Source organism: Petaurus breviceps, unplaced genomic scaffold, assembly GCF_028583685.1.
Source record: "Petaurus breviceps papuanus isolate PSGF00001 unplaced genomic scaffold, PetGlider_PUasm1.0 90743, whole genome shotgun sequence".
Lineage (NCBI taxonomy): Eukaryota > Metazoa > Chordata > Mammalia > Diprotodontia > Petauridae > Petaurus > Petaurus breviceps.
The window spans coordinates 13,915,391-13,943,260 of NW_027187332.1; the positions used below are offsets into that span (position 1 = coordinate 13,915,391).

Here is a 27,870-nt window from a genome sequence, read left to right on the forward strand (position 1 = left end):
AGTTAAAGCATTATTATCAACATTTTTTTTAAAGCAATTGGGATTAAGTAACTTGCTCAAGGTTACACGGCCAGGTATTTCTGGGTGGACGCTAAGTGTCTGAGCCCAGATTCAATCCCCCAGGTCATCCCGACACTTGGGCTGGTGCTCTTACTCGCTGTGCTACCTGGCCGTCCCTATTATCAACATTTTAATGGGGACACACTGAAGCACAGAAGTGTGAATGAGTTGAATGACTTGTGTCTGGCATCATGCAGGTAATGACTGCTAACCCAGGATTCAAACACAAGTTTTCCTCTTCTAGTACACCCTATTGACTCCCTAAGGATTAAACATTTATAGACAGACCCGTGGCTCTGAAAACCCAATTAGCTTTGGTTTTAATTCACCTTTTTTTTTTTCTGTTCCTACAAACACTTATGGCTTTATTCAAAGTTGTTATCTTCTGATGCCTTTGCTCTGTAAACAAAGGCAATAAGAAATAATGGGAAAATCTAGTGTGAAGTTAGCACATAGATTAAAAATCAGGAAAAAAAAATTATTAGAACTAGTCAACAAGAAAACCCAACGAACATAAAAAGAACTCAAGAAAGCAACATCATCATCTTCACTGCCATCATCACTGACATAGCCCTTAAGATTTTTAAAGCCCTTTAATTTGATATGAGAAAGGAAATTGAGGTTCAGAAAGGTCCATAGTCCAAAAACTAGTTAAGTAGCAAGAGGCAAAATTTGATCCCAAGTCTTTCCTGATTCTAAGTCTAGCTTTCTTTCTATACTATACCAAGCTATATTATATTACATAAAGTGCACTGATTAAAAACTTAGATGAAGAAATATTCCCATTAACTATGGTAGGAATTAGTCCCTTCGTCATTCTATCGACTCATTATAGCAATTGTTTTGGGGGTTCTTTTTGGTTATGAACATAAAAGAGAAAACCACAGAGAAGCAGTTGTATTTGACTTGAACAACACTTGACAAATTTGACCTATAATCTACATTCTTGTCTAATTTCTTGAGAGTTTCCAACAGTTCCTGCTTTCATAAGAGGGTAAATAAGAATGCCGTGGAAGCACAGAGAGGTTATTATTTTTGGCTGAAGGGATAAAAGAAAAGTTCCATATTTAATCACATTAGCTATCACATGCCAGTTCTGGCTCACCACTCACCATATAGACCATCTGCCCAAAACAAAAAACCACGCACCTCAGCTCCTCTAACCAGACTATATATATACATGTAAGACAGAGAGATAACAGCAAGATACTACAAAGCAACTGCCAAACAATGGAGTAAAGCAAAGTGATCACAAAAACAACAGGGAGAATGTTTAATAACATGTTAAAGAAAAGCTTCTAGACACAGTCCCAACTAACTGGGAATCAACACAGATACCTACTACTAGGGCCATCAGATTACAAAAGGTTTCCTAATCAAAGAATAAGCTTTCACACAAAATTACAGTTTTTTTCAGTCATACATACATTTAAATACCATTAACAATACCACATTAGTATAAGGGATACAAGTATTTATGTAAAATGTTTTGAAATACATTGATTCACCATGTGGCAAAGTAAGATTTTAATTCATTCTTTCATTTAACAAATATTTATTATGGACTTACTATGTTCAATCTTCTTTATGTTAAGTAATAGAGATACAAAATCAAAAATTCCATAGTCCCTGCCCTTGATAATCTTACATTCTATGAGGAAAACAACACACACATACATGGGTGCTGGCTTTATAATTTCTTTACATGGGTTCTTTACCTACAGAGTCATTTTTCATTGCTTTATGTATCTTTTTCCATTTTTATATTAACATTTTATATGAATATTTCATAAAGATTTAAAATGCTAAATCAAATTAACTCTCAGTTGTCTGCATCACTTAAGAGGGTCACTGGTCCACAGAATTTAAATCTGTGAACGGTCTTCCACTCCTCCCCCACCTGTTTTGCCCTGAAAGACAGTAGACAAACACACAGAAGCTTTCATTCTCCCAAAATGGGCCTTCCCAGCCTCTAATCACTTTTACCCCACCACTGTGGTGTAGACTCAGGTAAGAAAAGAACACTGGTACAAGGAAGGCTCCACTCCTCCCACCAAAACTCCCCATACCCCAAATACTTCAATATCTAACTGGGAAAGAACCCAGTTCCTTCTCCTGCACTGACAGGTCTGCCAGATAGGTGAGACAAAAAAAACAATATGGAGACAGGTCATCAGGAGCCTAGTTTAAATTCTCTGGAGGGACAGAAGAAATTTTTATTCACAGCCATGTGACCTTGGGCAAGTCACTTAACCCCAGTTGCCCTGCCTTCCCCCCTCCAAAAAAAAACAAAAAAAAATTTTTATTTTCAATTGAAGTACATAACATAATATTAAAGATTTAGAGTTGGAGGGTATGTTAAAGGAACACTGGTCCCAACCCCCTCATCTTAAAAATGAAGAAACCGTCCCAAAAGAGGTAAGGCAAGATATAAAAACAAGGCCCGTGACTCATTTGGTCTGCATAATTCCCCTATTAAGCTGTTTTTAAATTATAGCATACATATATAATATATGTATATATATTACATGTGTGTTATATATTAAATTATAGCCTATCTAACATATCAGGAAATTGAGACTGGAAATGATAAGTGACTTGTCCACAGTTTCATACAACTATTAAGCTTTAAGGGGGCAGATCTGAACCCTGGTCTGTCTTGATTCATAATTTAACATTTTCTTTATGACTGAGGAATATTATGAATCTCACTTGGTAAGTAGTGATGCCCTTAGGTCAGTCAGTCAAGTAGTAGTTATTAAGCACCTACTATGTACCAGGAACTGCAATGATCATTGACACTCTCTAATTTTTTATATATATATATATATATATATGTATGTATATATATATATGTATAATATACATGTATACAGGGTGTCCCCAAAGTCTGGACACATAGGAAATCTCAATAACTATGCATATTTTCAAGAAATGAAATGAATGAAATTTTCAACATTAGTATAAATGAGATTTCATAGGAAGGCATAGGAGACATCAGAAATCTCATCAATTAATTAATCAAATTAAATTAATTTCACTAAAATGGAAAATAGTCCCCAATAGCTAATGAAAGTTTTTATTCTATATGAAATTGCCATAGCTAAAATTTATGCTAATTAAATAAAATGCTAGAAATTTCATTCATTTCATTTCTTGAAAATATGCATAGTTAATGATATTTCCTATGTGTCCAGACTTTAGGGACACCCTGCATATATTACATTTTTATTACATGTATATATGTGTATGTATGCATACTTATCTATATAGATATAAACATATACACATATTTACATATAAAAAATCTATGAATTGGGAGTAGTCTCATAGGGAAGTGCACTAAGGTTTACGAAGACTGAGAAAGGCTTTCTGTAGAAGGTACCTGAAAATCTATTAAAATTAAAATATTTAGGACAGTTCACCCCTATGCTAAATAAGCCTAAATTGCTATTATTTCTTAAGTCTTATTTCTATTTTTTTTCTTGTTGTCATGGCATCCATGGCTGCCAGGTAACCTGTAGATAAAGGAAGATATTATTTACCTAAGGCAGAAAATTATACTTAAAATTTTTCTGGTTGATGTTACTGCCACACCTTGTTTCAAAAAGATCAGCCATTTAATCTACTGCAATTAATCAATGTTTGTGAAAGGAGGGCCCTCACATTACCCAATTTCTCCTTCTTTCCCTTTCCATCCCATTGAACAGATTATCCAATTTCTCCTTCCTTCCCTTTCCACCTCATTGAACATTCTGGGTAATTATTTCAGAAAATGAGTCAATCTAGTTTCTGTAATTCTTAGGAGATGAGTCAAACTAAGGAAGTTAGGATACCAGTATCGGTCCTAAATAGAATCAAAATCTCTGGGATAAACAAATAATGGAATAAAGGAAAGGAAAAGGGGTGATAGTGAAAATTAGCTTCAAAGCAGAAGTGCAGGGAGATAATTCAATATGATGCTCCACCTTCATGTAAGGCACTATGCTAATTGCTATGAATTCAATAATGAAAAAAACAAAGTCCCTCCTAAGAAGTTTACAATCTACAGTAAGGGATAGGACACTGGGAATCCCAATATGAAATTTTGCATATTTTCAAGGAGTAAAGGAGAAATTTTGACAAAAAAAAGTTTAAGGAAAATTTAAGGGAGTGATTACTTCCAGTTAATGGGATCAGGGAAAGCTTCATGGAGAAAATACCTGAAACAGAAATCAAGGAAGGAAAGAAAAGCTAGGTGCCAGATACCATGGGAATATAAAGATTAAAAAATAAATAATCCTTGCCATCAAGGGGCTTATATTCTATAGAGGGAGGTGGTATTTGCATACACACACACACACATATATATGAAGAAAAGCATTTTAAAAAGCAAGGATATGGAGGAATTGTCTATGGTATGGAAGACAAACTTTACAGCAAATTATTCCTTAAGATTATAACAAAAAAAGCCATCTATATGTGTATGTATGTATATGTATATATACAAAGAGATGTGTACACATGCAACAAAGGACCATTTTTCTCAGTATGAAAATAGTTGAAGGGAATAGAAATATATATATATATATATATATATGTCTATATAGGAGGGTATATGGGTGTATGCATACATATGTGAAGATGTGTATATATGTTTACAGGTATACATAGATAGAGGGCACAGGACCAATTTAATAGCAAGGGATGATACTTAAAAGGTGAAATTAATAGGCGATAGAGGAATATAATAAGAAGAGATGGGAAGAGACAGAATGGGATAAATTATCTCATATAGAAGAGGCAAGGGAAAATGGTTACAATGGAGGGGAAAAACAGGAAGGCAAAAGGGAATGGGTCAACCTCATTCTCATTGAATTTGGCTTAGGAAGGGAATGACATACACACTAAATAGGGTATCTCACCCTACAGGAGAGTGGGGGGAAGGGGATGAGAGGGGGCATAATGGAAGGGAGGACAGGCTGGGGGGGAGGGAAGTTGGAAGCACCAACTTTTGAAAAGGGACAGGATCAAAGTAGAGAATGGAACAAGTGGGAGGCGGGATAGGAGGGAGGGAAATACAGTCAGTCTTTTAAAATATATCCACTATGGAAATGTTTGCATAGCTACACATGTACAACCTATACTGAACTGCTTATCTTCCCAGTAAGGGTGGGTGACAAGGGAGGAAGGGAATGAATCTGGAATTCAAAGTTTTAAAATCAAATGTTTAAAATATATATATATATATATATATATATATATATATATATACTATTATTAATATTATTTTACATGTAACTGGGAAATAAGATATACAGGCACTGGGGCATAGAGATCAATCATGCCCTACTGGAAAGTGGAAGGGTGTATGGGAGAAGATATGGGAGAGAGCAGATTGGAGGAGGGGATATCCAGTGGGATTGCTATTTTGGGGCGGTGGGAAGGGAAAAAATGGGGAGAAAATTTGTAACTCATAATCTGGCGGAAATGAATGTTTTAAACCATAAGTTAATAAACCATTTGATTGGAAAAATAAATGAATGAATGAATGAATAAATAAATAAATATAGGATCCCAAAGGGAAGACACAAAAAGAGGCAGAGTTTTGAAAATATCAATAAAAGAGAACTTCTAGCTCTCAAGTATGTGCCAGGGACCCCTTTAAAAAAGTAAGTTTTTAAATAGGGGTTCTAGGAATGCAGCACTATCAACATCTAATACTACCCAGTGGGGACAAAGATCTCGGTCCCTGATAAGACAGTCCACTAAAACCAGTCAACCCGTGGAAAATTTTGCTTCTGGTGTAGAGAAACACCCGATCTTGTTTCAGTTTCACACTCTAGCCAGAGAACCCTCTTTACCCCTTTCCCCTTTTCTACTCCCCTGCCACCAACAAAAACTCCCTACCCTGCTCCCTTCTCCCCTATATGTGCTGTCTTCCCTTATTAGAACTAAGCTCTTTGAGAGCTGGAATTTATTTTTTTAAAAATCTTTGTTTCCCTCACACTTAGCAGAATGACTATGGTAAATACCCAATAACTGGGATGCTTTTTTCATTCATTCTCAATATCATATTTGTTGATGCTCACTTCTAAAATGAACATATTCTTTTCTTTAGGAAAACTAAACCCTTTATTAAAAGAAAAAAAGCTTTTATTAAAATATTCTACAGTTGCTGAGGATTTTGTGATTCCTTAATATTCTTTGGGGTTTATCAGTCAACATAAAACACTAAGTCTTCAGGAATAATGTTCTCACAGCAGCAAAAATGTTGTCTCTTGATCACAATTACCTTGGGTGCAAACTTTCCTATACCACGGACTGGAAAGGTACATGTTGCTTCACAACAGGTGAAAAGAAGTTTGTTATGATGTTATATACCTACTCACAACAGTGTGATTTCATGCCAGGCTTTAGTTTTCCAAATCATAAATAATAACAATTCACAGGGAACCCTATGAGGTAATAAGGAGTGCAATTTAGTATTATATCCATTTTCCTGATGAAAAACTGAGGTTGAGAGATTGCAAGACTGATGACTCAGCTAGTAATGCCTGAGGTACAACTGAAATGTAGCAGGCTCTGGGCAGGATTTATTACCCCAAGCTGTCTCACATCAAATAATGAACGATCCCATACAATTATTAAATGAATTATCTAAGGAGATTCAAAACACTCTCAAAAACAAAAAAAACAACAACAAAATTTAATAATGCAAATTCATTAAGGCTATTAGAAATATTTTTCTTCTTACTGTGAGAAAGAGCCAAAGTTTGAAGAGTGCTCAGTGACTGACTGGGTTCCTACCTGAAATAAGCCTTCCTAACAGCACCTTCTTTCCAATTCCTTAGGGAAGACTTCTTTCCAGTCTTCCTTCCTCCATCTGACATGAATTTTACAACAAATTAAAAGCACAAGGGAGTCTAGGTGGTGCAGTGACTAGAACACTGGCCCTGGAGTAAGGAGGACCTGAATTAAAATCTGGCATCAGTCACTTGGGCAAGTCACTTAACCCCAACTGCCTTGCCTTCCCCCCCCTAACAACAAACAAAAAACAAAACCCCCCAAAAGAACAACATGTTCATCATACTAACATAAGTAAAATATTTACTTTGCTTATAAACAACTCACCTACGTTGGACAAAATGGGGCAGCTATTTATATCTTAAACTGAATTACAGCCCACATTTTCAAAAAACCCAGAACTCATAACAACCATGATATTCAAGATGGTGAAAATTTCATGAAGGATTCATAGCACTCTTCACAATATATTGCCCATTCTTACAACTACCATCCAAGTCAAGATCCCTTTTACCTTCTGAGATCAAAAGTCTCCACGTTATTCTTTGCAATCCATCTGATACTTGACTACTGGATGAATCTTTCCTAAAGAATCACTCTTATTGGGGGTGGCTAGGTGATAAAGTGAACAGAGCACCAGCCCTGGAGTCAGGAGGATCTGAATTCAAATCCGGTCTCAGACACTTACCACAAAAAACTAGCCATGTGACCTTGGGCAAGTCACTTAACCCCAATTGCCCTGCCTCCCTCCCTCCAAAAAAAAAAAAGAATCACTCTTATTGTCTCATTTTTCTAATACAAAAAAATCTTCAATGGCTCCTCTTTACACATCAAATTAAGTTAAAATGGCTTCCCTTGGCATTCAACAGTTTCCAATCTTGCTTAACCTACCTTTGCAACCCTATCTCCCACAATTCCAATACATTCTGTGCTCTGACTATCCTGTACCATTTATTCGCTTTCCCTAATCATGAGAACATTCGCGTGTTTTCCTCTTGCCTGCCCTTTGCTCATGGTCATCCTGATGCCCAGCATTCATGCCCTTTGCACTCCTCCCACTATTTCAACTATTAAAAAACCTCATACATTCTTCAAAGCCTTGTCCAAAAATCACCTGTATTCAGATGCCCTTCCTAACCACCCAACCAAAAATGAACCCTTCCTCTTCTGAATCAAAGCATTCAACTTATACTACTTATGTGGCACTTACTATATTTCCTAGACATATAGACTACAAGCTCTTTGAGGACAGGAATGATTTCATTGGTGACTTTGGAAATCAATAATTACTTTTGTTGTTCAGTCATTTAATCATGTCCTACTCTTCCTGACCCTGTGGAGCATATCATAGCAATACTCTCCATAGGGTTGTTTTTTTTTATAGCAATCGGGGTTAAGTAACTTGCTCAAGGTTACGTGGCCAGTTATTTCTGGGTGTGGTGCTAAGTATCTGAGCCCGGATTTGATCCCCAGGTCATCCCGACACTGGAACTGGTACTCTTATTCGCTGAGCCACCTGGCCGCCCCTCCATAGGGTTTTCTTGGCAAAGATACTGGAGTGGTTTGCCATTTCCTTCTCCAGTGGGTTGAAGCAAGCAGAGGTTAAGTGATTTGCCCAAGATCAGACAGCTAGTAAGTGTCTGAGGCCAAATTTAAGCTCAGGTCTTCCTGACTTCAGGCCCAGTACTCTATACATTAAGCCACCTAGCTGCCTCCTATAATTACATCTGAAGAGTAATAATAGTTGCTAATATTGATTTTAAGCTCTAAAATTCACATTTTATGAATGAACAATCAATATAAACTCTGAATACCTGGTATAGTCTGTGTTTATGGGAGAGCTGTTTGGCCTATAAAAGTCACCAAGTAGTAGAAAGTATCTTAAATGCAAGGTCTGAATTAAGGGATAAGCTGTAAGGTACTTGTTTACCTGATTAAAACATAAATATGACAGCTGTTTCTTACAATGAATTATTTTTTAAAAATAAAACATTTCATTTAAAAAATTTAAGTGGAAAGATCTATGCTAAGGATAATATAAAAAATGCTTTTAAAAAGACACAGAATCTAAGGTATAATTCAGCACCTTCCTCAGTAACCTAAATATAATTTTATCCTTTGTCTGAACTAGAATGACTTTTGTCTACCTTGCCTTCCTTTCCTTAGGGTCACAGCCTTTCTGGACTTCATTAAAAGTTCTACTTAGCTCCAAAAATATCGGCTGTGGTTATTTCATTTCAGAGTCACTGCCATGATTACTGTCCTTCATTACCTATAGATAAATAATCTTCTATAGGTTTCAGGTCCTTCAGAGTTAGTCTTGCTTTCTTTCCACAGAGTAAATGGAGACAATAATAAAGCAATGCCATTTCAGAGAATGAATTCTACCAAAAGTCTTTTCTCTCCAACTATAGTAGAGTTGTTCCCCCTGAGCATTAGGATAAAAAGACTGTTTCCTTCAGCTGCTTGAAGGAACTTAAAATTTCTAACTCCTTCAGCAACCCCTTAGAAATCTGGAACAAATTGTCTTTGAATAAATCGCCTTCCTTTGTGATGTTTACGGATTAAATCCAAACATGAAGGGATGGAAACATAAAACACTGATTTTTTAAATAGAGATTTAAGGTGGGACAGCTCGTTGTTCATTCTCCTTTTGTATTATAGGTAGGCTCTCGTTAGAAAATTCCACAGTACAAGGGCTATAAGACACAATTTAATCAAGTTTCATGCATGGGTAACTTAAGACAAAATGTCAAGCTGTCCGTTTCATTTGTTCGGCACCTTGTTGAATTGCAGTGGAAACAATATAGAGAGCGTTATCTTCATCTAAAACCATGGTGTGCCCACGTAGCATCTCAAGAAAAACATTACTGAACAGAAGGATAAGAAAAGGATCAACACGGAGATCGAGAAGAAAGGGGCTGCCACAAGAGGACAAGCCAAAAAAGAAGATTCAGTAGGGTTTAGAGGGGCACCCGGGGCAGATATAATCTCCAGAGAACTTCTGAGAGCAACAAGGACGGTGTCCATATCTGAAAAGACAGAACTCCCTCCCTTCATCCTAGAACATGACTAACAATAACTAACGTTTATATAACACCTACTGTGTGCTTTACAATTATGATCACATTGGGCCTTCACAGCAACCCTGAGAGCTAGGTACTAGTATCATCCCCATTTTTCAGAGGAGGAAACTGAAACAGAATATAAATGACTTGCCCAGGTTCACACAGCTAATAAGGTCTAATAAAAAAAAATTTAATGGAAGTGAGTGGGAGATATAAATGACTGTTTTCAAATCATGAATGGAATGATCCTGAAAGTTTGAAAAGACATAAGTGATCAAGTCTAATCCCCCATTTTTTTTTGTTAGCAATTGGGGTTAAGTAACTTGCTCAAGGTTACACAGCCAGTTATTTCTGGGTGTGGTGATGAGTATCTGAGCCCGTATTTGATCCAGGTCATCTCGACACTGGAGCCGGTGCTCTTACTCGCTGAGCCACCTGGCTGCCCCTAAGCAATTGGGGTTAAGTAACTTGCTCAAGATTGCATGACCAGGTGTTTCTGGGTGGATGCTAAGTGTTTGAGCCTGGATTCAATCTCCAGGTCATCCCAACACTGGAGCCAGTGCTCTTACTCGCTGTGCTACCTGGCCGCCCCTAATCCCCCATTTTTTAGAAATGAAGAAACTTAAGACTCAAAGAGACGGAGGGGCCATCGTCATGAAGATAATACAGTTACAATGTAAAGATTCAAAACCAGGTTTTTTGACTTCCAGTCTTTCTTTCCACTAAAACACTAAAAACAAAAACAAAAAGTAAAAACAGAGATAGTCGTCAAATTACAGAATTCTAGGAATAGGATAAGGGAATGGGTAAATTATGAAATATAAAAATGACTTCTTCATAAGGTAGTAAATTACAAAAGTCACTACCTCAAGGTGGCTAGGTGATGAGGTAGATAGTGCGCTGGCCCTGGAGTCAGGAGAACCTGAATTCAAATCTGACCTCAGACAACTGAGCAAATCACTTAACCCCAATTGCCTCCAAAAAAGAGAAGTCACCACCTCCAAGTATGTTTCAGACATCTTGAAACAGCATCAAAAAGTTTACATAAATGGACAGAAGCCAGATCAAGGAGTGAAATAGGGAAGTTAGAACAATTAGGGGGGCCTATCTTTGAGCAAGAGAAGTACATATCATTTGATAAATGTTTACTGATTCAGACTGATGTTAAGAGGGTTAACTGTATTGCTTTCAACATAACCATCTCTTGCTGTCATTGTCAGATGGAATAAATACCCGGCCAGATGAACAACTGACCCTACCCAGAATGGTAATGCTTATGGTTTTGGGCAGGGGAGAATCTAGTCAGATTTATCAGGCTCTGTGATGAGCTCCACTCTCTGCTTCCTGCTTTGAGTTTAGTGTTAGCTGAGGGTTGCTGCAGAAACTATCAAATGACCTCTGTTGTGAGACATGTTGAATGAAGGTAATAACTGCAGCTTAACTGTGCAAACCAGTCTAACAGGGCAAACAGTAAAGGTCTATGAACTGAACACTAAGAATCAAGAGGCTCAGTTCTAATGATCTTACCAGTTAACTGAGCATATGAATTATGCCATTCTCCTATGTCAGCTATTTCTTTCCTATACATACATACATATATGTGTGCATATATACACATGTATACAGGCACATTCACACACATATACACTCACATATATGCATATATACATTATTCATAAATATGAATAATAGTATATATTGTGCTATCCCTCTATGAGCTATACTTTAAATTTTTTATTCATTCAAATAAATTAATCTAAAACTGGAGAATAAAAAGCCACCAAGTAGTGGAAGGTATCTTAGCATATTATATATGTGTCTATGTATATATATATATATATACATATATATATGTGTGTGTGTGTGTATGTATGTGTGTATATACATACACATACTATAGTGCCAATACAATATTCACAGTGCCCATGGTCACTATAAATATACCTGTATGGTGCACAATCACAAAATATAACAGATCATCCATATAGAAGACAGAAGCAAAACATGTGTATATGTGTATGTATGTTTATGTGTATGTATGTATATATGTATTTGTACACATATGCATATATAAAAGTATATATGAGATAATTTATTATCTGTAAAAACAGGAGTGGCACTACCATCAGGTACCCACTAACTGAATCCACAAATTTAGAATGCCCTTCATTGTACTCTCTATAAATTCCAAATACAAGATGTGTAGTCAAATAAATGGGCTATAACACTACTAATTCAAACTAAATTGATAGTGCCTAGAACATTGCTCTTCACCTATGTTTCACCTATATGCTCTTCACTTATGTTTGCTCAACAAATTCTTAATCTACTTATGTTTCTTTGTTACTGTCACTGCTTTATTTTTACCTGTAAATATTTTTATTAGTGATAATTCAGTTTCTGACATTTTCACTCACTCTATTTCAGGTTTAAAAAAGTAAATATTTCAATACACAATGTAGGTTTGACAATGGTATTATAAGCCACCTTTATTGATAAGAGAAATGCCCCCTCTACATTCAAAAGAAAACTCCTTGGTTGATTCAAGCAAGATGCTTCAGGGAACTCCTACAGACCCATCACTAGCACTTTGAATGACTGAACAAATGAGATCTGAAAAATGTATGAGTCAACCTAATTTAACTTTCCATTATACAACCCACAGGTAGTATAGAAATAGCAAAAGATCAAAAGCCAAAAGGAGTCATAGATCAAAAACTGAAGGTGAATGCCAAGGAATTCTAGATGTGCTTACATGTTCAATAAGCTTAGCAAGGTACATTTCCCACGATTCTATTCAAAACCACAAACTACTAATAATTTAACTGCTACCCTGTTAATGTAATCCAACTTAATTATTTCCCAGACATCAGGATTAAGACAAGGTACTACTGGAAGGGAAGAGTCACAAACACCAAGGCACAACACAGAAAAAGGCCTTTATGCTTTGCCATGACATCAGTTTTCAGCCCTAGGGACTGATCTGTATGAAAGGATGAAGAATCTTATTTCTCTGTTTTCTGCAATGTTGCTAGAAATAAGAATTTAGCTCTTAGGGAAATTTAGTATTCCCATGTTTCTTGTATTTCAAGTGACTTTTGAGAGCATTTTCTCGACTTCTTAAAGGGACAATTCTGTTATGATAAGCTAACCAGCAAATTAATACCTTGGGGAGGTACTTACATTCAAGTAAGCAAATAAGCCAAGGTTGATCAGATTTCCCAAAGGCTAAAGGGCTACTTTCCAAGGTATTAGTGAAAACAGGAAGAAAAACAGATGAACAACAACTCACCAGGCCAGAGAGCCTTGAACAAGTACAATCTCTATCTTGTCTCCTTTACTAAATCATTATAGCATACCAAAAATTATAAAACACTGTCAAGTATCCATACTTCTAGGGGCCAGACCTAGATATACATAAATGTGGATCGTTTGAAAAAAAATATATGTATATAGTCCCTTTACCTATATGAAAAAAGGCGGGATCTAAAGACAACCTCCACTGAATGCCACTTGACATTTTTACATACATCTTGAAAAATTTATCCTTATAATAATCTTGTAAGTTATCCAGGAAAGGTTGTAGTATAATCACTTCCATTTTACATATGATCATACTGAGGTTCAAGTTAAGTGGTTTGTCCAAAGTTGCTCAAATAGTAACTGTGCTGGCTGTATAAAATGACATACTTTTTACCCACTTCATGTTGAATGTAAGTCCTAGTCATAAGCCCTTTGCCCTAATGGAAGGAAAAGAAAAATGTCTTTGTACCAGGGTATACACCTTCTTCACAAAGCCCTTCAAGATTCGCTCAACTGCTAGTGCTCTCTCTCTCTCTCTCTTTCTCTCTCTCTCAATTGTCTAGTATTTAATTATTTTATTTGTATTTGTATTCTCTTTCTTTCTATTTCTTATACCTGTACTTGCTGTCTTCCCTATTAGGATGTAATCAATCCCTTTCAAAGTAGATTGAGGCATTCTTTATATTTCAATCTCCAGTACCTAGCACAGTTCAGGAACGTAGCAGAGGTTTAACAAATATTAACAAATATTGGCTGATATGTGTAGTATTTGTTACAATGGTTTTGTTTTTCTTTTTTTTTTTCCAATGGGGCAATTTAAAGGTAGAGGGGGAACTGAGATAGGCTTGCCAAAAAAAAAAAAGGAAACAAAGAAAAAGTCTTTTAAGTTTCTTTAAAGTACAAAAGAGCACAGAAGAAAGATCAAGATTACAAATAAGTCATACAATATATACTTTAAAAAAAGAAAGGTTGGCTGAACCTAACAGATTCACTTTCACATACAATCCTTTTTTTTGTCTTCAGCTCTACTGTATACATAGAAATGATCACTTTAGTTGGTGTTTGTTAATATCAGAATATTTTTTTTAAGTAAAACAAGTGAGGATAAGAGTGATTTCCAAAATAAAATAGTAAGCTTTCAAACAATCTGGGATAAGCTCCAATCAGTGACCAAGATTATAAACAATAAACAAGTTACAATACTGTTAATAATTTCACTGAGACTGGTTGCATGTAACCTTGCCATCATTTTCAATGAACAGGACTAGGAAATTATCCCCTTGTAACATAGATAGAAACTTGATTTTTGAAACTGATATATGGAAGGCTGATATTTTTAGTTCTTTTTACAACTTTATACTAGATAGTTATGATTCTACTACTACACTGAAAAATCAGATAATGGAAAAGATATTTGGACAAAGAATCTTACATAGAAAGCAAATCAAGAGTTTAACACATCAAATCACCAATGTGAAAAATGATTTTCAGTTATAAGTATCAGCCTCGTTATCAAACTACAGAAACAATCCATCTCCCTGCCAACAGAATTTCCTATGATCTTGTTGGGGTGGGGTCCATATTTTTTCTAGTTACCATATACTCAAAATTATTTTATAAGTTTTAAAATTTCTTTTATCCAGGTTCATTTTTAAACACAGTATTTATTGAAAGAAAAATATTGGGGTGGCCAGGTAGCACAGCGAGTAAGAGCACCGGCTCCAGTGTCAGAACAACTTGGAGATCGAATCCTGGGCTCAGACACTTAGCACCCACCCAGAAACACCTGGCCGTGTAACCTTGAGCAAGTTACTTAACCCCAATTGCTTAGGGGCGGCCAGGTGGCTCAGCGAGTAAGAGCACTGGCTCCAGTGTTGGGATGACCTGGAGATCAAATCCCGGGCTCAGACACTCAGCACCACACCCAGAAATAACTGGCCGTGTAACCTTGAGCAAGTTACTTAACCCTGATTGCTTAAAAAAAAAGAAAAAGAAAGTAAGAAAAATATATCACTGCATCATATATTGACATGAAATTATCAGAAATATAACTTGTAATTTACTTTCAAACCAACAATGGTAAGAGCTTCTAGCAAGCCTATGTATTTAGATTCTGACTTGGCTTGATCTGACCTCACAATGGGAAATATAGTATATTCTGCAATAGCTTCCATGAAACTAATGTAATATAATTGTATTTTCAAAAAAAAAGAAAGGTTAGAGGATTTTTATAAATTCTGACTTTACAAAATGACTTCCGTTTTATAGAAATATTCATAAAATGATCCTTTTAAATATGAAGTCAAATGAAACATAATGTATTATCCAAACAACTTATTACTATCACATAAAGTAAGGAATACATAAACTGACTTACCTTCCGATAAATCATATGGCACATGGCAATTCGAAGTCTCATTCCTGCACACTGTACATTATAAAAATATAGGTGGTGCAGCAGAGCAAAAAAAAGAGTGGAGGAGGTCAGAGCAGCAACATAGCCATAAGCCCAGTTCAAAGCTATGTTATCATTAGGATCATAATGTTCAAAATATTCAATAATTTTCCCCAAAAGTATTGGTTGTGCTATTTTGGTGCCTTCCTAAAAAGAAAAGAAAAAGGAAAACATAATTAAGCAAAATGTAAATCACAGAATCCAACATATTAATTTTTTCCTACTTTGGTAGAGTAAAATCTTGCTATAATGATTCATGATTCATCATGGCATGGAGGTTACTGATTTCTCAAAGGCTATGTGGCATGACAGAAACTAGAAAAGATCATCAAATCGTAGATCCAGAACAAGAAGAAAACTCGGGGGTCATTTCATCAAATGGTTTTGTTGAATATGAACTGGGTTATGAATGTGTGTAGGATTAGAGGACCTAGTTAGCCAAGTGCAGAGAGCTCACCAAAAGGTCAGCTTTTAAGTGATAACATTTTTCACCCCCTACAACTGAAATAATGTGGAGGTGGAATTGCAATCTGGATATATGAAGGCTGTACACCCATATTGCTGGAATCATAGATCTTTCAAAGTTGTGGGCACTTTCAGTGGGTGCAAGGGAGGGGAGGTAGTTAGTGGAGAGGGGGCAAAAACAAAAATTTCATTTTATTAGGAGTTTTAAACAAAATCTTTGGTCAAGTTCTAGATTTACTCCTACCCTAGGGGAAAAAAGATTCTAGTTTCGCTAAGAAATCCAGGACATCTTTATCAGAGGTTTGGAACATAAGCTATAAAAGGCTAAGAACAAGTATGTTCTTTATAGTTCCAATGACATTATGAAGGGTAAATATTGCCTTCGGTGCCTAAAATATTAGCAGATCTCTTAAGTCATAGATTTTGGAGATGTAAGAGAGCAGAGGATGGGGGATGGGGGTGGGAGAAAAGGGAGTTGTACCAAATGAGCACAGACCCAATCTCTCCCCCTTCCTAGGTCCTTCTTTGCACTCCCATCTCCAATTTGGGGCTTCACTTATCAGTTAAGTTAAATTTATGCTGACCTCAAAATAAAAGCATAAACTACTAAATGGCTGACTAAGGTTATTCTCTCCCAGATCAAATAATGCATTATCCCAAGACAAGGAGACCATAAGACCAAAAGTTATTTTAAAACAACTGTTACACTTAGAACCTTCTAAGTTTCTTGTTTTGGTAGGTATGATCAGACAATCCATTTGAAACAAGAATTGGGACTATCCTCCAAAAAGACCAAAAAAATAAAAAAAATAAGAATTGGGTGAAGGGGGAGGCAGAGGGATGGACATTTGGCTAACTGCATGCTCCATAAGTCAACAGTAACACAGTAGCCAAAAAAAACTTTACTGAATATTACATTTCAGTGTGAACTCCCATTAACAAATTCATACTGAAGGACAACTGGGGTTATACTATTCTTGTATTCTGCCATGGTCAGATTACACTTGAAATATTTCATTCAATCCTAGATACCACATTTTTGGAAGGTCATTAGCAAACTGGAGTGTATTCCAAGGATGGCAAGATAGTTGTTGATGGAACTATAAATCATGCCATCCTAGGACTGGTGGGAAGAACTGGGAAGATGTGGCATTTTTTTTAAAGAGACTTAATTGCCCTGAATATCTGAAGATACAGACGAATGATTAGTACTTGTTCTGTTGGGTGCCAGAGGGCCAGAACTAGGAGAAATAGGTAAAAGTTTCTAAAAGTCAGTTTTCAGTTCAATAAAAGGAAAAGTTTCCTAATAATTAAGTGGAATAGGCTGCCTCAGGAGGTTATTAAGATCCCTATCAGGAGAGGTCAGAAAGTAGGGACTAGATAACTTGTCAGGGATTTTGTAAAAGAGGTGCGTGTTCAGGCATGGATTGGTTATATGACCCATGAGGCCTCTTCCAGTTCTGTAATTCTGTGTACGATCTATGTGCTACTTATATTTCTATGCATGCCTAATAATTAGGCAGCTAAGAAAAAGAGTGAAAATGTTCCCCTTTGGGTTCGAGTCAGACTAAAGGCACCAGCTGATTAGTCAAAATTAACAATAGTCTAGACATGCTATAAACATGAGTCTAATAAATAAAATAAAACAGTCTAATAAAATTAAATATCAATTATAACCAGAGACCCCAAATAAAGAGGAGAGATTTGGTTCAATAAGGCCAAAAAAAATTCTTTCCTATGACCTAGACTCAAATTGACTTTAAGCTGCAAGGACCACACAGGCTTTCTAGTATTTTACCACTAATCTGTCCCATCTATCATCTATGCCCAAGTAACTTCTAGCATCCCCTTCTAACTCAGTCTTCCTCTCCTTTCCCATCAAAGAAACCCATACTTCAGACCCAAACTTCATATTTCAAACCCAATATTCAAAATTCAGGACCACTAACTTCTATCTCCTTGATTCAAATGACTTTCTAATTAGAAGGGGGGGGGAAATCAAACAAAAGTATTCAAAATTCTATTTAAAAAACATTTGGAAACATGTCAAAAATATTTAAGCAAGCTGTCAGTAATGACTTCAAATAAATGTTTAGTTTTCATTTTGTTGTTGTTATTTTAAATCACACATTGACAAGAAGATAAAAGGAAATTAAATGGCTCTATCAAAGTCTTCTTCCCATTGAAAATAAGCAAGGTCACTTGTAAAAAGATTCTTCTACTACTAAGGAAGGAACAATCAAAGTCATCTATGAAAAGAAAAACTCCACTTTCACATGTGGTCTACAACTTAACCACTGAATAGGTCTTAAAATTAATAGAACTAGAAAGTAGCTTCATTATCTCAATTTATCCTGCATATAACTTGTTTGTACCTAAAATGCTAGTCATTAGGCTATGAACTCCTTGACAGTGAAGGGCTTTTTTTTTTTTGCCTTTTTATTGTAACTCCTTGGCTTAGCACTATTTCCTGACTCATAGTGGGCATTTAATTAATGCATATTGACTGACTAGTGAAAATACTTAAAAGTGAGAATAAATGCTTATTGAGACTTTAATTAATTTAGGCAAAAAAGGTATTAAATGGTGTACATACATATGCCCAAACACATAAAATACATATTTACAACATACATGTACATGCATATTCATGTGTGCAGTACACCTTTAATGTCAAATGAATACATGTGTGTGGCATACACACACACACACACACACACACACACAGCCTGAACCAAGTGAAGAGAACCAAGTGAATCCTTTAGATACCCTAACTCTTGCCAAGGAATACAACCTTTGGAAGCATCTATTTGTTCTCCAGAATATGTTTCTCATGTGATTCAGGGTCAGGATTAGAATTCTTCAAATTTTGGGGATAACATACACAGGTGTTCTAAAAACCCCAAAGTCTTTTCCGTACCTGACCCTGCTTCTAGGTGACTTATGGACAAGTTATGAACACAGGAATTTTAGCTTTTGGTAAGCTTCAGAGATGGTTCTCTCTTATCCCAACCTCAAATTCTGTGCCAAATCAATATATATATATATATATATATTTATATTTATATATATATATATAATCTCTTTTCTAAGTGAGTTTAAGACATGGATTGCTTTCTACAAGCTGAAGATGAAGATGTGTGCCCATTTTGTGGTGAGTACCTTTGGAAACAATAAACTAGAGATTCAGAAAAGTCACTTTGACATTTAGCATAAACTCTCTATGTACCTTATATTTGCTCACGTGTGGCTCATGGGTCATTTGTCTGACACCTCTGACTTACAATCCAAGAGTATTCTAAGCATTGATCCCAAAGAATTTGCTCCAAATCCAGGGGCAAACACTGGGAAATGGAAAGGAAGTCTAAGATCATCCAACTTCCCCATTTTACAGATAATTTGACAAACTAACCTCTAGAGAAGTTGAGGGACTTGGTCAAAAATCACACAAGAAGTCCAATAGTTGCAAATATTTAAACTCACACTTTTCACCAAATCCACTACCCTTGGCACTATATCAAAGGTATCAAACCCAAGGGAAGCCTGAAACATTAAACTATAACTGGGAAATGTTTGCTAAAATAAATAAAAACATAATACAGCAGAGATAATGTCAATTTATCACTTTCTAAGTCAATATGCAGAGGTCCCATTTCTATTTGACTTTGACACCGCTTATCCATGGCTATTCTTGGTATCTTTGTGAAGCTGACCTTAACTACACAGTTGTATTCTTGGTAGCCAAAAGTAGATAAAAGTATGAAACTAAGAGGGATAAAGTTGGTGGCATTTCTTAAAGATGGCTCAAATTAAATGCACATATTTTAAGGTTAAACAATTTCATCTCTGAAGAAGTTTTGTGATAAGTCAAGTTGCATATGTCATGTCTGACAGACAATAAGAAAGGGAAAGGAGGGGGGAAATGGGTTGGGGTGGAGGGAAGGAAGAGTAAGGGGATGACAATTGTACACCCTTACCTAGGGTGAAAGAAAGGAGCATGTTCTGCTGGTACATTTTCATCTGAACATGTCACAGTACTTCTCAAAACACAACTGGCTTTCACACAACCATCCTCCATTCCCACAAGTCCACTCTGCATGCTACCTACCCTCCCAGGACTGTTGTAAATGAGGTAATAACTGTAAAGCACTTAGCATATAGTAAGTTATATAAATGTTAACTGTTATCTTTAATTTAATGTTTCTTTTGTTATAAATGCATACCAAAAAAACTGCCTACATATAAGAAACATCACCTCAATCATGGTAAAAGTTCCCAAAATTATATAGGATTTCCAATAACACTTTATAATTGCTTTGGTTAAAGAGGGCTTTCTGGCTTCTTTTTCTGCTTGTAAGACTTCTTTGTCCCAGTACCTAGGAAACAAAACAAAAAATCAGGAGGAGCTACTGACTGGAGTAAAGAAAGGAGTGGTTAGAACAGCTAAATAAAAAGTTATTTTGTTTGTTTCTTTTGACATCTTTTGAGACACCTTCTGAGTATTCTATCAGTACTGACAACTGATTGTTAGGGCTCATAGAATAATGTTCTGATGAGGAGGAAATCTCCCCTGTCAGAAAATAAGAAGGTGCCAGTATAAAGAAAGACAATTGGCTTTAAGTATTACAGCTGGGCAATTAGAAACTGTGTAGAAGCCCAAAACAGCAGATTATGCCACAAGCACAAGCTTAAATTTGTGAGAGAGCAAAGCAACAAACCGCTCCTTTGAATTCTCCATCCATCTTTGTTATTATACAATTTTCTGTGCATGCATATCCTATTAAATTAGAACCTCACTGGGGGCAGGACTTATATATCATTTTGAAACATTGTCTTCCTGGGTCTATCAGTGTCATACCCATTAGGAGGCACTTCTAATTTACATAATAAACATTTATAAGAATGCCCAATTAAGGTAGTAGTAAATAGGGTGTTTTCAAGTACTTCTGGGATCACTAGGGAACTCTAACTGCTCTGTTCCTCCTCTTCTTAAGGGACCAGAAGTCACCCCACAGGTCACTGCAATGGATTGTCCTCCAGGTTACTAAGTAGTCTAAGCCTGAGAATAAGCCTTAAGGGTGCATGGCCATAAAGCATGAAGATTTATGTTTCAGTGAGCCCAGATCAATAGAGCAGGCCCATGAAGAAACAAGTCAATTGCTATTTTTAAAATTTTAGAAAGCCACTAGACATAGAGTCACCCTCCTTTTTTGCTCCCACTTTCTTACCCTTGCAACTGTTCTCCAAGTGTTTCTGAACGATCCTCGGGAAGTACAGAATACATATCATCTTCTTCTAATCTCCGTTTATGACCAATTTGAAATAAGGGATTTAGCCACCTGTTAAATTAAGAAGAAGAAAAAAGGGGAGGAAGAGTTAACATCTGAAAATGGTAGCCTTTGTCTAATTAGATGCCTCCCATTGTAGACAATTTATCTTTTCTAAAGATGCAACCATGGGGTTTGGATTTTTCATTAGTCACTATCCAATGCCAGCTGGTGACAGACCAATAATCACTACTTGTACCTATTCTCAAAGGGTGGATTCATTTTTACATATTTTAAAAGATTCAATAATATTAGGATATGGGGCTCTTGTCCCACATGTGTCACTAACTGACTAAATGACACTGGGAAAGGCACCAAATCCTTTGTGGGACAATTTTTTTTTTTATGTATAAGGTCAGGGAATGGGACAAGAGGTTCTCTGGGACTCCAGGGTGCAATGATTGTTAGTTTCCTTTTATTTCATCAAAGGAAATGTACGATTCGAATAGTTTAGCAAATCTCTAATTTATTTTATAGAATATTTGAAAGAAACAATGCAATTTTCAGAGAAAGAAATCAAAGTTATCAATATTCATATCTTTTAAATGCCCTAAATCACTAATAATTAGAGAAATTAAGATTAAAACAACTCTGAGGTACGACTGCATATTCATCAGCTCAGCTAAAATGATATAAAAGGAAAATGATAGCTACTGGAGGAGATGTGAGAAAATAGGGGCACTAACGCACTGTTACTATTTTTGAAGAATAATGTATGCCCAAAGGACTATAAAACTATATACCCTTTTATCTTGTAATACCACTACTAGATAGGTCTATATGCCAAAGAGAGCAAAGAAAAAGGGGGAAAAACCATATGTACAAAAATATTTACAGTAACTTTTTTAGTGGTAACAAAGAACTGGAAACTGGCCATAAATGTGGAATTGGTTGAATAAGTTATGGCATATGAATGTGATGGAATAATACTACACTATAAAAAATTATAAATGGGATGGTTTCAGGAAAAACCTGGGAAGATCTATATGAACTGATGCAAAGTGAATTGAGCAGAACCAGGAGAAGAATCTATATAGTAAAGAGCAATATTTTAAAGATAATAAACTGTGAAAGACATTAGCTCTGATGAATCCAAGATCTCCCACAACTCCAAAGGACTCATGATATAAAATGCTATTCATCTATGACAGCCCAGCAGGCCAGGAATTGGCCAGCTCAGTGCTCTGGGAGCCGAGCCCCACCCCACGCCAAGGCTTTAGCCCCAGAGTGGGCCTGATCAGCCCCCGGCCAGAGGGACTCCAGATCAGCAGCAGCTGCGGCCATTTCCAGAATTATCAATACAGAGATGTGAAGGACAAAGTGAGAGGTCAGTGCAGTCTGGACTTTGGGACCCAGTAAGTGGGAGTGTGTGGCTTTTGCCCCCGGGGGGAGAAGCCACTGAGATGCTGGCACAGCTAGCCAGCGCCACATGGCAGCTTCAGCTCCTGGCCTGCAGAGTGTAGGGGGACCAAGCACCAGTCTGAGGGGTAATCACTCTTGCTTTAATCTGCTTGGATCTGGACTGCAGCCTAGGGTGGAGGTCCTGGGGTGTGTGTCCAGCTTGCCAGAGCGTGTGGAGACCTCAGAGAGGGCACCCATCTAATACCTCCAGCAGCTGAGAAAACCCCAGCATTTGGGACAAAAGCTCCCCTGTCTGGTGGCAGAGTTCTACTGTGGAAAAAAGCCCAAAAGTAAAGTAATTGAGTGGCAAAATGAGCAGGCAAAGGAAACAAAGCAGACAGAAGATTCCAACATTACATTCCTATTTTGGGGACAAAAAGGAGCAAAGCATGGAACAGGAGGAAGACAGTGAAGTCAGAACTCCTGCACCAAAAGTTTCAAAGGAAAATACAAGCTGGTTACAGGCCACAGAGGACCTTAAGAAGCAGATAAGAGAAGTGGAAGAAAAATTGGGAAGAGAAAAGGGAACGATGCAAGAAAATTATGAAATGAGAGTCAACAACCTGACTGAGGAAAATAACACCTTAAAAAATAGACTAACTCAAATGGCAAAAGAGGCTCAAAAAGGCAATGAGGAGAAGAATGCCTTAAAAAGCCAAATTTGCCAGATGGAAAAAGAATCTCAAAAGCTCAATGAGGAGAATCATTGCTTCAGAATTAGATTGGAGCAAATGGAAGCTAATGACTTTATGAGAAATCAAGATGCTGTTAAACAGATCCAAACAAGTGAAAGAACAGAAGGCAATGTGAAATATCTCATGGGAAAAGCCACTGACCTGGAAAATAAATTGAGGAGAGATAATTTAAAAATTATTGGACTACCTGAAAGCCATGATCAAAGTAAGAACCTAGAAAGCATCCTCCAGGAAGTTGTCAAAGAAAACTGCCCTGATGTTTTAGAACCAGAGGGCAAAATAGAGGTTGAAAGAATCCACCAATCACCTCCTGAAAAAGATCCCAAAAAGAAAACTCCTAGGAATATTATAGCCAGGTTTCGGAATTCCCAGATCAAGGAGAGAATATTACAAGCAGCTAGGAAGAAACAATTTGAATTTTGTGGAAACACAATCAGGATAACCCAGGATCTGGCAGCTTCTACACTGAGGGATTGAAGGGCTTAGAATATGATATTCCGAAGGTCAAAGCAGCTGGGATTAAAACCAAGAGTCACCTACCCAGCAAAATTGAGTATCATGTTTCAGGGGAAAATATGGCCATTCAGTGGAATAGAGGACTTTCAAGCATTCCTGCTGAAAAAACCAGAGTTGAATAGAAAATTTGACATCCAGATACAAGAAGCATGAGAAGGTAAACAAGGAAAAGAAATCATAAGGAACTTATCAAATTTGAACTATTAACATTCCTAGATGGAAAAACAATAATTGTAACTTATGAAACTTTTCTCAGTAGTTGAAGGGAATATATATATATATATATGTATATATATATATATATGTATATATATATATTAGGGTATATGGGCATATGAATACATATGTGAATGTGTGTATATATGTTTACAGGTATACATAGATAGAGGGCACAGATCCAATTTAACAGGAAGGAATGATACTTAAAAGGTGAAATTAAGAGATGAGAGAGTAATATAATGAGAGGAGATGGGGAAAGACAGAATGGGGTAAACTATCTCATACAGAAGAGGCAAGGGAAAATGGTTACAATGGAGGGGAAGAATAGGAAGGCAAAAGGGAATGGGTCAACCTTATTCCCATTGAATTTGGCTTGAGGAGGGAATGAAATACACACTAAATACGGTATGTCACCCTCCAGCAGAGTAGGGGGGAAGGGGATGAGAGGGGGGATGATGGAAGGGAGGGCAGGCTGGGGGGGAGAGAAGTTGGAAGCACTCACTTTTGAAAAGGGATGGGATCAAAGTAGAGAATAGAACAAGTGGGAGGTGGGATAGGAGGGAGGGAAATATAGTCAGTCTTTTACAATATATCTACTATGTTACTCTTTTGCATTAGCCACATATGTACAACCTATACTGAACTGCTTATCTTCCCAGTAAGGGTGGGTGACAAGGGAGGAAGGGAATGAATCTGGAATTCAAAGTTTTAAAATCAAATATTCAAATATATGTGTGTATATATTTGTGTGTGTGTGTGTGTGTGTGTATATATATATATATATATGTATATATATATATATATATATATATACCATTATTAATACTATTTTACATGTAATTGGGAAATAAGATATACAGGCACTGGGGCATAGCCATCTACTGAAAAAGTCGAAAGGGGTATGGGAGAAGATATGGGAGAGAGCAGATTGGAGGAGGGGATACCTGTGGGACTGCTATTTTGGGGCAGTGGATAGGGGAAAAACTGGGAGAAAATGTGTAACTCAAAATCTGGCAGAAATGAATGATGTAAATCAGAAGTTAATAAAACATTTGTAAAAAATAAAAAAAATATGAGCAAGAGGGAGAGACAGACAGACAAAGACAGTCATGTAACTGTCAACCACTTTCTCACAGACCCTTAAGTACATCCACTGTAAAGAAAGGCCTAAAACAAATAGGAAAGTTTCTCTTTCACCCGGACTTCCATTCTTGTTTTGCTTTGAAATGTTTATTATAATACAGTTATCCCTTCCACACTGTGATTTTCCCCATTGAGGTTTCAATATATCATGGGTCAAGCATAAGAAACTAAATGGAAATTTTGAGGGAATTTTGCAGGAACCACCGACAACATATGAAGGTCAGCAAATGACACATTGCCTATGACCAAAACTTAACTCAAATTTTGCAATAAGGTACCGTAAACATCCCAGAAAAGAAAAAGGAATCAGATTTTTTTCTCGGGTACAATGGGAGAGCCAAAAAATTTTACTCAGATTTTCCTTATTGTCTCCCAGACTTCTCAAAAAATCTCATATTCCTTTTTCTTCCTGCTGGCAAACCCAACTTTTATATTCTCCCATATTGTCCCTAACATATTCAAAGTCCCATCCTCTGCTTCTTCACATGCCTTTTTCTTGTATCTAGAACTTCCTAAAAATAACAAATAGGCCTACTCCTGAAAAGCAAATAGTCCAAATGTCCTACCTTTTCTCCCCCATTGCCTACCCAGCCCCACAATACCCGTAGACACTAACATTGCAAACTGCCATTCCAAGTCACAGGGCTTAAGAATGGCTATTGGAAAACCTGACTTACAGTCCAGATCTGCCACTAACTTTGTCACATGAAAAACTTGGATTAGAATCCTTATGATTCTGTGATTGGGCCCTATTCCAAATCTCTGGTCATCCACTAGCGCCTGTTCTAAATTCAGACTTTTCTTCCAAAACATTAAATTTCATCCCTCACGAGGAATGACAGAACATCTCGTTCCCAGACTATTCTTATATTCCTAGAGTCTTAAACACTAAGGAATAAATTGGTTGTTCAGTTGCTTACAACTCTTGTGATCCCATTTGGGGTTTTCTTAGCAAAGCTACTGGAGTGATTTGCCATTTCCTTCTACAGCTCATCTTACGGGTGAGGAAATTAATTGAGGCAAACAGGGTTAAGTGACTTGCCCAAGGTCACATGATTAGTACTGTCTAAGGTCAGACACAAACTCATAAGATGTCTTTCTGACTCCAGGCCTAATGCTCTGACCACTGGGCAATCTAGCTGCCTCAAGGAGTAGTGTCAAACAAAGAATTCCATTTAAACCTATTTATTATAGGCCTATACCCTATAGTCCTCTGAACTGCCTGCTCCAATTCATTCCCTGACCAAGAATTCCTTCTACACCATCACAAAATGGTTATAATCAAGCCCACTCCTTTTCTGGTCATTCATCTCTTGAGTAGGTTTCTTCAGTCATTTCAGTCATGTCCAACTCTCCACGACCCCATTTGGTGTTTCTTTGGCAAAGATACAGGAGTGGTTTGCCATTTCCTTCTCTAGCTCATTTTATAGATGAGGAAACTGAGGTAAACAGGGTTAAGTGACTTGCCCAGGGTCACATAGCTAGTAAATGTCTGAGGTAAGATTTGAACTCAGGTCTTCCTGTCTCCAGGCCTGGAATTCTATCAGCACCACTTAAGTTGCCCTTGAATAGGTAGTAGGTAGGTATCCTTTATTGACTATAAGCTGGCACTGGTAACCTCACACCTACCATGTGTCTTTTCACTGCCCTTTGAATTGTTTCTAATTGTATACACACAGTAGGTTATCATACATTTGCTGATGTAATAATTTTTTGCCAGGCACAAAGGCTTGAAGTTATAAGCTTATTTAGGTGGTTATCTATTTCCTCTCCTCCTCCATACCTTATTCAATGCCCTTTCTCCAAGAATCCAAAATACACATTTAGCAGAAATATTATTCATTCTTAGGAAAAACAGAAACAAAAATATCATTTTACACAATAAGGAGGCAGTAAGATGTCATCAGAGGATAGAATGCTTGACTTAGAATCTGGACAACCCAATTTGGATCCTGCCTGAGATATTTAGTCATGTGACCTCCAGCAGCTTACTTAATCCTACCATGCTTCAGCTTTTCATTTATAAAATTACCATTTATAAAATGGATTCAATGATTTCTAAATTCTGGCTTCTTTTAAAAAATATTCTTAGGAAAAATCAAGGGCACCTACCAAAAATAAATTTAATAGAACTACAGGTTGAGCTAAACTCACAAAAATTAATTGCATTCTTGGGAATCTGTTTTTTTTTCTGCCTTTTTGGAGGGCAATTGGGGTTAAGTAACTTGCCCAAGTTACACGGCTAGTTTTTTTGTGTGGGTGTTAAGTGCCTGAACCCAGAACCGAACTGGGGTCCTCCTGACTCCGGGGCCAGCGATTTACTCACTGCACCACCTAGCCACCGCGGGAATCTGTTTTGTTTGCATTTTTATTACAAGGGCTCGCTCCTTCCTTCCTTCCTTCCTTCCTTCCTTCCTTCCTTCCTTCCTTCC

General features: G+C 36.8%; 1 protein-coding gene across 3 annotated transcripts in view; it reads right to left on the reverse strand.

The window, feature by feature from the left end:
* ABCC4 (ATP binding cassette subfamily C member 4 (PEL blood group)) overlaps positions 1–27,870 on the reverse strand; it is a 286,479-nt gene that overhangs the window by 209,731 nt on the left and 48,878 nt on the right. For all 3 annotated transcript variants that reach the window (XR_011164289.1, XM_069067341.1, XM_069067340.1), the window contains exons 2-4: positions 21,366–21,476; positions 20,393–20,513; positions 15,595–15,819 (exon numbers count right to left, since the gene is read on the reverse strand). Coding sequence is in view for 2 of the 3 variants with exons in the window: in XM_069067340.1 (XP_068923441.1) it covers positions 15,595–15,819; positions 20,393–20,513; positions 21,366–21,476 (457 nt within the window). In the remaining variant the exon portion in view is untranslated. The remainder of the gene's footprint in view (positions 1–15,594; positions 15,820–20,392; positions 20,514–21,365; positions 21,477–27,870) is intronic.